Source organism: Marmota marmota, unplaced genomic scaffold (genome assembly GCF_001458135.2).
Source record: "Marmota marmota marmota unplaced genomic scaffold, marMar, whole genome shotgun sequence".
Classification (NCBI taxonomy): domain Eukaryota; kingdom Metazoa; phylum Chordata; class Mammalia; order Rodentia; family Sciuridae; genus Marmota; species Marmota marmota.
Window position 1 is genome coordinate 15,937,302 of NW_025999999.1, and position 17,632 is coordinate 15,954,933.

A 17,632-nucleotide genomic window follows, 5' to 3' on the forward strand; every position below is an offset into this window, starting at 1 on the left:
ATGCTATTTAGTTATGACTATAAACAGTTTTTTGGTACATCACTTCCAAAACCCACTGGCAGACAAAGCACAAAAAGCAAAATTTCATGTTTTAAAACATGTCTGAAAACCCAAAATTTTAGCATATTAAAAGAAGGGCTTAATATTCGATTTCTTGAAGCTATAATTAAATTTGAATTCTGTAAAACTCAAATAGCAAAACTCTTTCACATGGTTCATTTATGTACAATATGCACAACCTAAACTACTACCAAGAAGAATTCAGTTCAAATATTCAAAAGCATAAATCAAATAAGAACTTGTACATGATTCACAAAATCAAAAAGATTTCACATGCAAATAAAAGCCTCCAAACTAATGTAAAAACACAATTCAATATTCTTTATCAGATCATGAGAAAAGTTACAATAATCAAGTAAAGAAGCAGCAGTATGTTCTTAATAAAGTTAACATTTTTCTATGTAATGTTAAAAATAATAGTTATTTGGTAGTTAATATAAAAACATTTCCACAAATCTTACCGTGAAGGAAGTATAGCTGGTAACAAGGCTTGCTCCAAAGAAAGTGGAGCAGATACAGGCTTCTGACTTTGGCTTTCTAAATATTCCTTAAAAAAAAAAAAAAAAAAAGAAAGAAAAGAAACCTATCATCAAAACTCTCATTGTCTCACTTTTTTATCAACATATAAAACATTTTGATCCTCAAAGGTAAAAAAAATGTGCCATACTACAGAGCATGGGAATACTTCCTGTACTGAAACTGTCTTTGGAAGTCCAAAATGATTCATAAAGTTATTAAACATATAATCTAAGAACTAAAAATACAAAGGACAGAATGATGCTTAAATAAAATCACTTAAGAACTAAAGGGAAAATGTTAACTTTTTTCAGATAGTCATGGAAATCATTCAACATTTCCAATGAGAAATAGTAATAATAAACTACCATACTTTTTGAAGGAAATCTGGCAACCTGAAGGTCACATAAAATACAAAAGAATCTCAAACAAAAACAAATCATAAGAACAAGCTGTGCTATCATTTAAAAATATAAAAAATAAAGTGGCAAGAAATGACAAGGCCCCTCTGAGCTGAAAGCACTTAAGACCAGAAAGTATGTGGCACAGCATTTAGAATCTTCTAAAGTTGAGCCAAAGTAGTACAAAAGAAGGAGATATATAACACCCCTGCTCCTTGTCCCCGGATTCCTCCCCCATCTCTTTCTTCCTCTATACCAATCTGAAAATCTAAGGAATTTTAAACAGCAAGACCTCAGGGAACTGGCAGTCCCAGACTGTTAATGAAGACAACAGTCCCCTTGAGATATCTAGGTACTGAATTCCACTCAGCAGCATACAGACTAACTGTCAATTTTTACCCACTGGGAAAGTTTTGTTGTTTTTTTTTTTTTTTTTTGAAAAATTTGAAAAATTTTCCCTAAATGCAATTTTAAACTATAGAATACTGACATATATAGGATTCTCATGAATTAATTTTTTAAAAAATAGCAACATTGAACCTGTTACCTCCCAAAGACAGACATTCTCCTGTGTCAATAGGCACATTTTGGTGGGAAATTTTAGGAAATGCTACTTTTGTCATATCCTTCCTGCAGGAGAGGAATCAGAGGCCATGAGTACACAGAGGTGGTGTTAATGCCAGATGAGAGCCCAGACTATCTACCTCTGGGCCAATGCTTTCACACTCCACAGACTCTCACCTTTAAGGAAAATGGTTGTGCAAAGTCCACTCTCACATATCCGTAGTTTTTTCGTAACATTCTAATAACACCTCTTGCTACGCTCCAAAGGCTCTCGTTTTTCTTAGGTTTGCCCTAAATTCCAGTGGTGAAAAGATAACATGGTGAGAAGTAAAGCTAACAAATTGTTTTCCAAAGAATAATTCTGTATAGATACTAGAGATTCATCTTGAAAGAGAAAACAATAATAAAGAAAAATAAGTTATTACCTGAGACCTGTCAGAAAGTGTTTAGTATTCAAAGATACCAAGAGAAGTAGGCGCATCGCTGGGAGAGGAAAACATTTCATACTAGTTCATTTAATATAACGTTCACATCCTTCACAAAAAATACAGCTGCAAATTGGTGAAGGATAAAATTATATAATACCCTGAAAACTACTCAAGTTCACAGGTAAAGATAAGAGGTCAAAGAGGCCACTTAAGAGTAGTCTACCAAATCCCAGAGTCTGAATACCTAACTTAAGGTAACTAAATGCCAGTCAGCCTCACAGTGGCCTTTGAGCTGATTATTCACCTAGGCAGCACCTCCTGAGCATTTATTTGACATCAGGCAAGAGTGAGACTGACAGCATAAGAAGAAAGCTGTCAGATAACAATCCAGGTCTATTGCTTAATTTTTAAAGTCTGCAACTGTCAAGTGTCCTTAAACTTGTGACATACTTGAAGCAGTGAATGCAGTAAGTATTTTACCCAAGGCTTCCACACTAAATAAGACCAAGACTATTCTCCAGCACTCTCACACTGCCAACAGGAGGGTATGTTGGTAAAACCATCAAGACAAACTGTTTGGCAGTACTAAAAATGAACACACACGTACTTTATAGCCTACCAGTTCCACCTCTAACATATACTACACAAAATAAATACCTATGGTTGCCAAGAGAATTGTGTAAGAATGATGGCATGAATAGATAAATTATGGTTTATTCATACACTGGGACACTACAGAGCTAGAGCTATGAGAACAAATCAACTATGTGCAGCAACTTGGATGAATCACTTGAGTAAGGAAACCAGGTGTAAAAAGAACACATACTGTATTATCCCATTTATACGAAACTCATTAATGGAAAAAAACTATCTATTCTGTAAGAAATCAGGTAAGTAGCTATTCTTGAGGGGCTAATGATAAGAAAGGCACAGAGTGACTTCTGGGGTCCCGATAATGTTATTCCTTCATCTGGGTGCTGTTATTAGTTGTATTCACTTTGTGATAATTCAATCTACATGGTTATGTTTTGTGCACTCTTTGGTAACTACTATACTTCAATAAAAAGTTTACAGAAAAAGCCTGCTGCCATTTCACAAATTAACTTGTAGTTGTTTTGCCAATATGATCCCACCAATTCTTCAGGCATAACTAAATCTGCAAATAAACGGCAGGCCCTTGGGGAGAGCAAACCACAGATAAGCCACCAATTGAGATGACAACCCAGTGGCAAGTGCTCTTCTATTTTCCAGCCCAATGACCAAAGCCATCACTGAAAAACCTGGTCATTGGGCTGGGGTTGTGGCTCAGTGGTAGAGCACTTGCCTAGCAAGTCCGAGGCCCTGGGTTCCATCCTCAGCACCACATAAAAATAAATAAAATAAAGGTATCATGTCCAACTATAATTAAAAAATTACAAATTAAAAAACATAACAAAACACCCTGGTCATGCCATTTCCTCCAAGTGCAGAATGACACCATGTGAGCACTGCCCCACAGTGACACAGTGGATGAGGGCTACTCAGCATGCCTCCAACCATGTTTCACTGTGTTCTAAAGTCAGGGAATACCTAACAGCAAATCTAAATGCTGATGTTTAAATCTAAAAGCAAGCCTTGAAAAGTGATGGTAACTTTTGTATAGGCAGACCCCTTACCAGCTGTTCGCCATTGTAGTGACCTTCAATGATCCGATCATAGGAGATTCCCACAGGTATGATCAAGATGTCCGGGATGGTATTGGTAGACAGGGTATCAACCACCACTGACAAGAGTCCTGCCCGAGCACAGGAGGTCTTCCCGCTCCTTGAGCGTGTGCCCTCTAAGAAAATCTCCAAGTACTGCTGCTGCCGAAGTAGTTCCACTATGTGCTGAAATATAAAGAGAAAGCAAAGCATGAGTTCAAAACCACTCAACTGAGACTCAGATAAGAAAAACTAACCTTAAGAATATAGAAAAAACTATCTTTTCACTACTAACAAAATATTTTACCCACACCAAGAATAGCAAAGCACCATTGCCAACACTGTATTTTGATGATTAGACTCATCAGACTCATACCTAGGTAATAATCAAATTATTCAGAGAACAGTTTTTTAAAATCTCAGCTCCATCAATCTCTTCTTCCTTTCACTGTGAAAGCGGGCATGATGGCTTAAGGATAATTACAGATCATACTGACCCCATGCAACAAAGCTCTGTAGAGAATATCTTTCCGTCCATCTGGTGTTTCATCCAACCTCCGTCGTATGAAAAAGCCCCCAAGTTTGTGGATCAAGGTACTATAAATTCAAGAGTGCATGAATTATTTATAAGGAAAACTATAAAAAGAATACTCCAATTCCAAGTTTCTTCAAAACATTTGCAATCTGATGTAAGCCACATATGCGGTGACCAGGCAGATAAAGGCAGTCTTTCACCTTCCGCATCACTGACACACTTCATCATTCACAAGATTCCCCAGCCTGCAGACAACCGCTGCATGTGATGAAGGTCTATTACATTGGTTACAAACCAAAAGGAACTTCATGATATACTGCTTTGCAAAGGTGATGGCACAGATTATAAAAGGATTATAGGATACTTCTAAATTTTAAAACTCTGTCCAGGGTCTCAAGACATACTGAAATTTGTCCATGGCAAAATTATAAAAATTCACAAAATGAACATAGTCCCTCAGGGAAAATGTTCTCAAGTAATTGTTGCTTAAACAGGTTCCCTTGATACAAGGATAATTTTATTAAACTGAACTGAGTATAATCACCTTTATAAAACATGAAACAAAAATTGACTTTATTTACACATACGCAGGAATAAAACAATTCTGTTCACAGCCCCATGTCTCTTTCTACAAATAGATGAATTTTTGACATAAAGTTGAAATTTTCTAAGTCATCTTTCCCGAACTCAAAGCCTCTTCCTATTCTTTTCAAATACTACAATGCTACTATAAAAGAACCATTAATGTCTATATTAATCTAAACAGAGTGACACTATATTAAGTGCTATTTGTATTTGTGTTATCCTCCACAGTTAGTATGAGAAGGCCAAGGTAAAATGTTGCCAAAGCTTAGTATCACTCTTATTTTATTTTTTAAACATTTTTTTAGTTGTTGATGGCCTTTATTTTTATTTATTTATATGCCAAGGATAGAACTCAGTGCCTCACACATGCTAGGTAAACACTCTACCCCTGAGCTATAACTCCAGCCCTAGTATCACTTGTTGAAATTAAAACTTTGCAAAATAAATTCAAAATGAATGAGATGAGCCAGTCACAAAAATACTGCACCCTGAGAAGTGTAGACAAGAATGCAACAAAAGCAAGCTGCACATAAACAGACTGGGCTATGTGTGAAGGAAGCATGGGCAAGGCAATGACTGGCATCAAATTTGTGAACAGGAAGGTTCATTTATGAGAAATTATAAGTATTTATTAAGCACTTCTCAAGATCCTAGCTGAGAATCAGACACAACGGGAATCAGCATGTGAGCTATTCTGATTACAAGAGGCAAGGCTTCTCTAGAGGCCCGGTGGAATAATCCTCTTCACTCTGAAACTGCCTTCTGGCACCTCTGATGACTTTCTAAGTCCCTTTCCCAGGGTCTCTGATACTGGGACTCAAGTGCTCTGGAGAGTCAAAACAGGTATTCTAATCCTTAGAAACCATATCTGCCCTTTAGGGTCCTCTCCCACTGTATTATAGCTAGCTATTATACATTAGCTAGCTAATATAATATTACCACGTTATTGCATGGTAATGATGTGTGACTTACTCACTTTTTGCCCAAAGTACAGCTGGATAAATACCGTTAGTGAATGGTTCCTCTTCTGCTGATCACACAGCCACTGCCATAACTTAGATATTAAATTCCCCCAAATGCTCAAGTTAAAGCCTCATTCCCCGTGTGACAGCACTCTAGGGATGTGGGGTTTGGTTGTAGAAAGCGAGTCCTGGGGACTATGCCCTCAAAGGCTTTATTATGTCCCCAGATTCTTCCTCCCTCTCTCTTGCTTTCTGGCTGCCATGAGGTAAGCAGCTCTCCTCCATCACACCTTCACACCCTGCGGTACTCCCTCACCACAAGCCCAGACACAATGGAGCCAAGTATTTCAGAATATTTCGTCACATCAATGGAAACTGACAAGCTACAGAACTCAAAACCTATAGAACACTGAGCCATGGGATTAGAAAGGAGCTCCTTGACATGGGGCTGAGGTCCAGAATTCACAGCACACAAAGGTAATGAATGCCACCCAGGAGGCTCTACCTGCAAAACCTGCCAGCCAACTTCTCGTCCAGTCTCTCTATAAATTTATACTCCTCTTACCTACCCTCTTCTCACAGAGGTGACCTTACTTTGTTTAAAGTTTAAAAGTTCAGTTTCTCAAACTAGCTCAACCGACTCCTCACCAATTCCTCATGGGTGTTCAGACCCACTATCTTTCCAGTTTCCTAGGTGGAAAACACCCAGAAATCTCCCCTACCAGCTTCTTCCCCTCTACTGAGCCCCAAATCTGAACCATCATTGAGTCTTGTAAATTCAAGTTACTAAGTACTCTGTAAATCTATGCCCTCCATTTCAAGAGCACTCCTACACTTTCAAGCCCTCATTACATTTTGCCCAAATTGTTATAACAGAATCAGAATTGATCTAACTTCTTCTCCTTCAGAATGATCTTTCAAAATGAAATCTGAACATGTCATTTCCAAGGCTCATAGTGGACTCTTGACTCTTGCCTTGGAACTCGTGTGGATCTAGCTCTCACTGCCTATGCAGCTACAAGCTCCAGCCTGACCCTTCCACAGGCATCCTATATTCATACCTCCCCTAATGGTCCATGACCTCTCCACCACACCAGGCTCTTGACTCTCTCTGTCTTTGCACAGCAGTTTCCTCTGAATGGATACACTTCATTTTCCTGAAAACCTCTAAAAAACACCTTTCATGTTGTATTGTTCCTTCTACATGTTTTTTGCTCTGTAAGGTCAAAGTCTCAGGTATGATTATTCTCATTTACCTTTATACCACCACTTCACCTCCCTACTGCCAAGCCTGGGATAGTTGTCTACTATCTTACCTTTCTAACTGCCTTTTATTTACTTGATAAATATTGCCTGTCAAATTGAAGTATTCACAGTTCATCCATAAAAAATACATAAACCATGGTGATGGTCATAATGCTTTTTTGCACTACCCAAATTCTACACAATAAGCAAGTACTACTTTTTATAATAATAAAAGGAAAAAGGCTAATATCATCTTAAGAGGCATCAAAAGGTACACACACACACAAAAAAAAAAAAAACAACCAAAAATTCAAAACACGATCTTTTGAATAACTTAAATTTCAAATTAAGCTGAACTTACCTGAAGATTGGGATGTTAAGATTATTGCCTGAAGCAATGTATGGCGCTTTGATGTTATGGCAGAAGAGAATGAAAGTGAGCAGCAGATAGTCAATATGGGATCTATGGACTGGTAGAAATATAAGCGGCAAATTCGTCTAATAGAAAAAAAAATGTCAAATTTAAAATTGAAATGTAAATTCAATTACAATTTGCAACTGCATATTTGGTTAGAGGCACTCAAACACTGGCTAATCAGTGACTCATTCTTTAAAAATATTTTCCAAGAACGTGAACTTCTTTCAAGTTAATACTGACTTACTAAATAGAAGAAAAACTATAACAACAGAATGAGCTAGGGGAAGGAGAGGCATAATCAAGAATTCAAGTTGAACCTCTGAGAGGCAGGCCTAAGCATGTAAAAAGAATATAAGTTTTTGGAGTTAGGCTTGGTTTGAAATCCTAAACTAAATCCCTTACTATCTGTGATTTCTTTCTTTTTTTTTTTTTATTTTTTTTTATTTTTTATTGTTGGTTGTTCAAAACATTACATAGTTCTTGATATATCATCTTTCACACTTTGCTTCAAGTGGGTTATGAACTCCCATTTTTAGCCCATATACAGATTGCAGAATCACATCAATTACACATCCATTGATTTACATATTGCCATACTAGTGACTGTCATGTTCTGCTACCTTTCCTATCCTCTACTATCCCCCCTCCCCTCCCCACCCCTCTTCTCTCTCTACCCCCTCTACTGACCTTCATTTCTCCCCCTTGTATTATTTTTCCCTTTCCCCTCATTTCCTCTTGTATGTTCTTTTGTATAACCCTGAGGGTCTCCTTCCATTTCCATGCAGTTTCCCTTTTCTCTCCCTTTCCCTCCCACCTCTCATCTCTGTTTAATGTTAATCTTCTTCTCATGCTCTTCGTCCCTACTCTGTTCTTAGTTACTCTCCTTATATCAAAGAAGACATTTGGCATTTGTTTTTTAGGAATTGGCTAGCTTCACTTAGCATAATCTGCTCTAGTGCCATCCATTTCCCTGTAAATTCTATGATTTTGTCATTTTTTAATGCAGAGTAATACTCCATTGTGTATAAATGCCACATTTTTTTAATCCATTCGTCTATTGAAGGGCATCTGGGTTGGTTCCACAGTCTTGCTATTGTGAATTGAGCTGCTATGAACATCGAAGTAGCTGTGTCCCTGTAGCATGCTCTTTTTAGGTCTTTAGGGAATAGACCAAGAAGGGGAATAGCTGTGATTTCTTTCTATGCCTCTATTTCCTTATTATAAAATAGGGATTGTTCCACTTGACTCTTAGGTTTTGCAAGGTAATTTACAAAAGGAAACCTACGTACGCTGGTAGGTCTTCCTTTACCCCACATCCACCAAGATACACAGCCACTGCAGTTTTCACAAAAGGGAAACCTTCCAACTGGGTTGAATTGCATGATACTATACCAGAGAGTATTTCCCAAAGAACTCTAAAGTCACAACCTATAAACAAGAGGAAAATAGAATTACAGATTCACAGAAATTCTTGCCTCAGCTGCAGCTTTAACCATCTCAAGTTGACCCTTGTGAATTTGAATGTTCCAAAAGAAGCTATTGAACAGCTTTAGCAGCACCCACCCAGTAAGTCTGAAAGAAAGAACAAAAAGGTAAATCTATAGGCATGCATTTACCTATACATATAAATATGATTTATATGTCAGCTATAATTATAGGTGACATTTTTCAACTTTGGTTTCTGAACTACAACCTTTTATATGAGTACTTATAAATGGCTTTGTGTGCACATGTGCACACCTATGTATCTGAATTGCAGAACTAGTGAGCTAACTTTAAATACATATTACTGAAAGAAGTAATTTATTTATTATGAATAAAAATCATATTTCACTCTAATAACACTGCATACTTTAAAGGTAAATAAACAAGCTAATATATAATGAGCAGAATGGTCCCTCTAACACACACAAACCTCTCCCTTGAGACATGCATGTGAGACTTGACTCATAACCAGTCGAGGACAACAGGTATCAGAAATACTGCAATGGCTGCTCTCAGTTAGCAGAGTTTAAGGCACCCTGGAGCCTACCATAGTGCTACTTCCCACAGAAGCTGAATAAGAATATAAAAAAGAATTGGACTTAACATTAAAATACATTAAAATATCTTCTCAGGCTGGGGTTGTGGCTTAGTGGTAGAGCACTTGCCTAGCACATGTGAGGCCCTGGGTTTGATCCTCAGCACCACATAAAAATAAATAAATAAAATAAAGGTATTGTGTCCAACTACAACTAAAAAATAAATATTAAAAAAATATATTAAAATATCTTGTGCTCAATCAGCACTATACTAGGATAGGAGAATCCAATGGTTCAGTTCTATTCGCTCAAACAGGCTAGCTCCGGGTAAAAGTTTGTGCCTCCACTGTTAATACCTGATCATCCCAGGTGAGACAGTGGCAACCATTTCTTGAAGGATCTTCTTGGCTTTCTTTTTCACTTTATGGATGGCTTTGGTCTGCTGCTGAGCAGAACCAACAGGGTTTAATTCAGCAGCCACTTCAGCAATGGTCTCTTGTACTCTGATTTGAAAATGGAAAGACAGACAATATAACTGGTATCATATTACATTTCACTGCATATTCCATATTGCCTAAACTACAGTGATGAATCACAAAACCTGAGGTAACAAGAAAGAATAAGCTCAAGTTAGAATATGCTCAAGTTAAAAATAAAGGATATTATATTCCTAAATCAATGAGACTTTAAGAATTCACTGGGTAACAACTGTACATTTTCATGTTCCAGTTTTGGTATGAGGGACAAAAGTAACACTCTAGCAAAAAAAAAAAAGAGAGAGAGAATAAGGAATATTTTCCTTGTAGGTATATAATTCAGACGTACACATACACACACACACACACACACACACACACAAATTGCCAAAGTAATGTGCAATTTTTCTTTCAAAAATCCTAATTTACTATTGACTTATATTAGTACCCCATTAATAGAACCATATGTAAAACTCTCTAGGAAGTACAAAGAAAAAGACAAATATTTATAATTTTTTTTCAAATCAATCTGATAATTTTTAAAAGGAGTAGGTCAAGATCAACATAGCACTGAGCAATAAAAAAATGAGGTGAAAGGAAAAGTTTAATCCAGTTTTATAAATCCTTCACATGATTAGGAAAGAAACATGAGGTTAACCCTCCTTAAACCATTTCTAATATCCCAGTTACTAATTAAAACAAATGGAATGAAACAAACTTGAAGTTTTTAACTAGAAAATATACAATAATCCAACAGAGATTCAAATACTTGTGTTTTCTCTTACCGTTGCTATTGAGTTAAGACTAATGGAGTATGGAAAAATTCCAAATGGTCTCATAGTTCATTAATATGAAAAGATTCTAAGGACCCAACACATCCAGTCTATTCCTTAAATAGCATCTTTTACATCTGGCCAGGAATGTCTTCACAAGTTTTTAATGTGTTTATTATATCACCGTTATCAACCACTTGCTCATACAACCAATAAATATTTCTTGAGTACTTACTACATGCCAACACGGCTGAGGTTTTAATAATCACACCACAGGGCCCATGAATGGCCCTTGGGAATTCTAAGCAGCCTTTCAACCCACCCCATTTCCTTCTCCCCAAATCCAACTGGATCTCTACAATGGGCCACCCCAATGAGTTGGAACAGCCTAACCTTCTCCCAAACTCCCATATTCTAGAACATGTACTTCCCCTGATGGGGCTCAGAAAATCATATGCCGAAGTATGGTTTTGGTGTGCTGAGTAATTAAAATCAATCAGAAGCCCCTGAAAGATGCTTTAGGACCAAGTACTTCCTAATTTTTGTTTCTTTCTTGATCCAATTATAGGGAGGGGTTCTCTAGAATTCCCTTATTTGACTGAAGAAACTTCTAGATTTGATCTTAGCCAAAAGGCCAAGAAGTGCTAAGAAATTTTTTTCCAAAAGAAATGCAATGGTCTTTAAACCTCCCCAACAATCTCACTGAATAATCAGGGAAGATAAGCCACCAGAGGAGACTGGGAGTCCTCACCATGTCCAGACAGACTTTTGATCCATTCTGAGGGTAGCTCCCACAGGTTATCTATGTGTCTTGCTATATGCATAAGACACTGTTTCCAGTGAAGTTCTGCCCTGCACCTAACTTCCCAGAGACCAGAGGCAGTTTGTCCCAAGCTACTGACTATTCTCTAGACTTACTAACAATCCCCTAAATGTCATTTATTATACTCAAAATTGCCACATCCCCCTTTCTCTCCCCATGAAGATCTCAATCTCGCTGGGTCATTGGGTAATTACCCTCCTGTGATGTCCAATATACATTAATAAACCCACATGCCTTTTTCTCCTGTTAGTCTATTGTCAGTCTGTTTCAGGAAGCCTTTGGAATAGAGGGAAAAATCTGCCCTGCCCCTCCTCCCTATTCACTCTGGGTCTAAGGCAGCCTCCCCTATTTACAAGCTCCTCTGAGAGCAAAAACTCCTCTTAAGTTTTTTTTTTTTTTTTTTAGTTGTTGATGGATCTTTATTTAATTTAGTTGGTTATTTACATGTGGTGCTGAGAATCAAACCCCTTTCCTCACATGTGCTAGGCAAAGCACTCTACCACTGAGCTCCAGCTCCAGCCCCTTTCTTAAGATTCCTGCCAATGACTTTCCATTTCAATAATTCACACCCATGTACTCAATAACTGTTTGACAAAAATATCAAACTCACTTCTCTTTGGACTATAAAACAAGGTCCCTGGCATTCATATTACAGAAAATGAGTCCTGGAAACATTGGCACCACTGAACCCCATAAGTCAACCACATCAGTGACTCATGACCTGCCTTGCATGTAATAGAAACTCATTAAGTATTAATCCCTAAAACTGGACTGCTCTTCCTCCATGGCACCGTTCACCAAAGCCATCCATTCTCCCATCTGTCCTCAGTTTCCTTAACATTTAAAGTTTGAAAACACAAACACTTCTCAAGACAAAGTCCCAGAGAAATCAAGGGTTACTGAAGGGACCTACCTCCCCATTCTCATTCCAACAAACACCCCTGCCTCTCCCCACCTTGACAACAGTGTCCCCACCCTCACCTGCTGCTATTCAGTACGTTTTCAGCCACATTGGTGGCAAACATGCCCTTATGGACATCCCGTTCTTGAACAAAAAGGACATAAGAAAGACGTCTGGCAAGCCATCCTCGGTGCCTGCAATGCAAAAACCATTTAGAAGAAAAGTACTCCAGAAGTTTTTTTCTCCTATTAAAAACAAAGCCTAATGTCCCCTATTCCAGAGTTAGGGTTCTCCTGTAACAAATTTTCCTTAGCGTTAATGCTTGAATAGTCTTACTTTGCTGAAGATAATTCTAATATTAAAACAAAAGAAAATTTGACTTTATTAATACCAATAAATGGCAAATACATTGAATGTAATATATGTAAGCTATTAAGCAGGTAATCTACATAGCTTATAGTTTTATCTATTGGCTATGAAAAGAAAAATTTGGAAGTTTTTTCTTTTTAATTATTATAATACTTTTTCTAAGAAAATCACTGACTCTCAAACTGAATTAACAAAGCTGATAGGATGAGAGACGTCAAGCATAACTAACATAGACATTAATATTTGTACTCATATTCTACATGCCCAAGAAACAGGGCACATTTTGGTCAGTGACAGTAACTACGAGGTATTTAGATGAGGTGAATAGAGATGAAGGGATGGGGACACGATTTTCAAAATAAGCATTATGCATGTCTTCACCATGTAACGATTTGAAACTATTTTTTTTCTGATCATACAATGCTGCATTATCATTTCCTCCATAGTGATATATACAAAAGAATTCAAATAAGAATTCATTATACTATAAAGAACCAAAAGCCCTCACTTGAGGAAAAATAATTAGGAAGAAAAGTGTTTATCAATCACTGTTTCTTCTCTTCTTCATGCCTCTTTTTCTTTTTTTTTTTTTAACTTTGTCTCAATCTTGTGAAAATGTAGCCCAGTACTTTTAGTGTTCATTCTGAAGTCTTCTTTCAGTAAGCATTTTCAGAATTATTACTAGAATATAGAGTCTCAATGAATTTCCTTTTCAACTGACTAGAAATACTATATGTGTGTAAGCAAGTACATATATGTAGGTGTGCATAAATTTTACACATACATATGTATGTGTAAAGACAGTTACATTTTGCTTCATATAACACTAACTAAAAATCTATACAGGCAGCTTATTACACTGAATAGTTTCGTATTGCCAAATCAATATAGCCAATACTCTTTTCCTAACTTGCTTCCAACTGAGGGCAATAAACAAACCTTTTGAATTTATATGTACAAAGTCTATTTACATCAAGAAGAAAATAATATGCTCCTTATCTCAGGATCTTAACCCAGAAAAAAATGCTTCGATGGTCCAGAGTCCACCCTCTTTCCTATAAATATAAATTAAACAGAGAGAAAACAGTAGCTCTGAATGGGAAAAATACATGTGTGAACTATGACTTTAGTTCTATTTAAAAAAAAAAAAAAGCTTTAATATATATGCAGGTATTACCATTCTCATGTATGAGCTTATCATCTAATTATGAATAGTAATATCAGAAAGGCTTCAAAAGTAAATATTTGACTTCTTGCATTAATTTTTTATAGAATTTCAACATTTTTCATCAGCTGAGTCTACTTATCTACTTCAGTGGCTACTCTTAGAATTGCAAGGAGCGCTAGTTTTGTTTGGCTATTCCATCTCTTGCCTTATAGACATTTACTAACCTTCCAACTCTCCTTTCTTATCCTATAACCTGGATTCATAGAAAACAAATATCTTTTTCTCTCTCTCTGGCACTTAGTAGCCTGTGTTCATGTACCTAGAATTTGAAATGTCCTAGGTAAATAAATCAAAGAAGATTTACTCAATAGAGAAAAGTATCTTCTAATACTCTACAGACTGACATATTTTAATAATTTATACTTTTTTGAAGTATTACATGGTGACAATAGCTAAGACAGTCAACCTATACCTCTTCCCAAATATTTCTCACATTTTGGCACACTTCATATGCAAAAATTAGTATACTAATAAGTTAAAGAACACTAGAAGAGATAACCACACACCCAGCAACTCAGGAAGCTGAGGAAGGAGGATTCCAAGTTCAAATCCAGCCTCAGCAATTTAGCAAGACCTTCTGCAACTTAATGAGACCCTGCCTCAAAATAAAAAGGGCTGGAGATAAATCTCCATGGTAAAGCACAAATGAGTTCAATCTCCGGTACCAAAAAACAAACAAACAAACAAAAATAAACAATAACAAAAAAAAATTTCATGTTCAATTCACTCTTTAAAATATAAATTCACCTAAAAGTATGTTAATGTATATTATGGAGTTTTTCTTTTGAGATTCATTAGCAGTATAAGAGAATTCTGTTTACCTTGTGTGAGTTTCATTGATATAAATAACATTCCGTAGACCCAAAGATGGAATACTGGGGTTGAAAAATTTTTCCTGTATAAAACAAAATAAATGTGGTCATAAATACACAACTGTACTGACAGTGAAAAGCTCACAGTACCAGTTCTTAATGAACTTTAAAATTCAAGTATAAAATTAGGTACTGCTTCAAAGGAGAAAATGTGCTTTATTGAAAAGTACTCTAGCCTTCAAAGAAAGTCAAGTTAAATATTTATTTTTAACACTTTAAACCAAAGGAAATAGTGCCTCTTTCCTACCTATACCATTCCTCACCTCCATCCAAAAAAAAAAAAAAAGAGCTAGTTACAGATAATATAAGTCACTCATAGGGAAGTCAGGGATTTCACTGTTCCCAAAATACAAAAGAACCATGCTAAGTACCAAGCAGGAATCGTTAGATTACTAAATCTCCCAAAACATAACAATTATTACCCCCCTTCTATAAGTTAGAAAATTAAGACTGGTGGGAGGTTAGGATTTCATCTTAGATCTTGAAAACTATGGTCCCCTAAAATGACAGTCACTTATGAGAAAATGCACATCTACAGGTCACCCTCTGTACAGGTGCTCCTGAAAAATAATCCAAAGACAGCTCCGTTGAAAAGATAAAGTCTGTATCTTTACCAATGTGAGTAAAAAGGTAAATATGCCACAAATAAATGCTAAAACAACATGGCATACACTCAACCAAATATGTAAAAAATGTTTAAGTCAAACCTCTTTAAAGAAAAGGAAAACAAGGGCCCGGTGAGGTGATGCACACCTGTAATCCCAGTGGCTCAGGAGGCTGAGACAGAAGGATCACTAGTTCAAAGCCAGCCTCAGCAACAACAAGACACTAAGCAACTCAGTAAGACCCTGTCTCTAAATGAAATACAAAATAGGGATGGGGATGTGTCTCAGTGATCAAGTGCCCCTGAGTTCAATCCCCAGGACCACAAAAAAAAAGAAAAAAGAAAAACAGAATTTCCTTTTATAGCAAATATTTAAAAGTTAATAAAAATATAAACTAGAATATAAAAGTTTTCAAACAAATTTTTATTTTAAATAAACATGGTAATGAATCCAAGATCAAGTTCAGCTTCATCAGTTCAGCAAAAATTGATTACCTATATATTCTTTCCATCTACTCACTCTACACCATCATTAACCACCAAGTAGTTTATTATACTCTATTCTGACTTAAGAACACACTGCAAATTATAGTTAAGGTATTGTTTTGGTCCAATATTGTAGTTAAGGTATTATTTTGAATAAGCATTCAAAATTAGATTTAGATGAGATTCCAGCTCTCAAAAGAAAATACACATGACCTTCTCTTTAAATCTTTATTTCTACTATCCTATGAATCTGAACTGGTCTGTCTTCTAGACTGGAAATTTCCATGAGCCTTTAATTCTACCAAAATCTTGCAATAAGGCACTTGGTTGAGAACAGCAATATTTATAAGGAGATATTCTTGAGCAGACCTGAACATTTAATGTGAACTGCTTGAACCCACACAAATCACTCCAGTGTTAGTAAATCCCTTTATACCAGACTCAGGATTCTAATTTGTGCCAAGCCAACCCTGAGAAGAAAATTCACACAGCACAGTTAGCTATTCACACAGGTTATAAGCAACCTCTATAAATGGCAGGAACTTAAGTGGCAGGGAGAGCTTACCATCCAGATACACCTTCTAAAAGGTGACTCTACTGTCTTAGTGCACAGTAACATGAGACCTACATTCCCAGGCTAGCTCACCCTTCTACCTTTCACCCAGTCCCCACTTCTAAAATACTATACTAGAACGTGAAAGGTATTGCCTGGCTTACATTTTTTTTTTCCACTAAAATACAAAAAAACAAAGCCAAGCACACTCTTTCTTGAATCTTCATCCTAACATTTTAGTGACTGCATGTATCATAAATCCAACATACAGATCTCAGAAACAGAAATTTAGCCAAGGCCAGGAGCAAAGCCACAGCTTCAACTTCTGATTCTGTCCCATTATGTCACTCCCATCTTGCTACAATTTTAATGTTGTCATAAAGTTCAATAACTGGAATGTAGTATATCAATGCTCCTACCAACAACCTGGAAGAGTCCAAGTAAGATCTAGATTTCCTCCTAAAATTATATTAAAATGTCAAAAGAACAAGAATAGTGACTAGATTAACTATAGGACCAATATTTATTAAATAGTGAAAGAAAAATTAAGTCAACTTCTTTAGATATAATATTTTGTTAATAAACATGGATCTCAATACTCAAAATGAGTTAAGCCCATTAAAACCAAACAATAAAAATTCACACAAAGTTGGACATCTGTCACAAATTTCACTCTATTTATTAAAGACCAACAAGCAGGAATGTACTTACCCAGCTCTGGGGAGTGCAAGAATAACAACATCTTCCAACAAAGGGTCTTTTCCGGCTCATTAAGCTTTCTTTCCATTTTAAGGTTGCGGATCTGAAGACGGTAGGTCTAAAGCCACACTCACCCTAATAAATATTAAGGAAAAATAGAGTCTAAATGGCAAGAGAACTATACTTGTCTACTTGATCTCTAAAACAAAGATATTTCCATGAGAACAGAAAATTATGACATATTCTCTCTTGGTAGTATAATTATGTGTCTTATGTAGTGATTTTTCATTTATGGTTTTCCCTTTAAGGATTAACACTTGGAAGAAAGCTTGCCACATAAACAAAAGTTGATTACTTAAGAACAGTAACAGCTGCTAACAATCATTGCATATTCAATGCAGCATCTAAAATTTTAAAACTATAGGGGTCCA

At 36.4% G+C, this 17,632-nt stretch overlaps 1 protein-coding gene across 8 annotated transcripts in view; it reads right to left on the reverse strand.

Annotated features, from left to right (window-relative positions):
* The window catches only part of Gpam (glycerol-3-phosphate acyltransferase, mitochondrial), an 87,847-nt gene that overhangs the window by 28,594 nt on the left and 41,621 nt on the right, over positions 1–17,632 (reverse strand). For all 8 annotated transcript variants that reach the window (XM_048807327.1, XM_015494788.2, XM_015494789.2 and 5 more), the window contains 10 exons: positions 17,214–17,336; positions 14,809–14,882; positions 12,471–12,584; positions 9,774–9,920; positions 8,872–8,968; positions 7,340–7,476; positions 4,149–4,248; positions 3,625–3,837; positions 1,719–1,832; positions 522–607 (listed from right to left, as the gene is read on the reverse strand). In XM_048807327.1, coding sequence (XP_048663284.1) covers positions 522–607; positions 1,719–1,832; positions 3,625–3,837; positions 4,149–4,248; positions 7,340–7,476; positions 8,872–8,968; positions 9,774–9,920; positions 12,471–12,584; positions 14,809–14,882; positions 17,214–17,336 — 1,205 coding nt within the window. The remainder of the gene's footprint in view (positions 1–521; positions 608–1,718; positions 1,833–3,624; positions 3,838–4,148; positions 4,249–7,339; positions 7,477–8,871; positions 8,969–9,773; positions 9,921–12,470; positions 12,585–14,808; positions 14,883–17,213; positions 17,337–17,632) is intronic.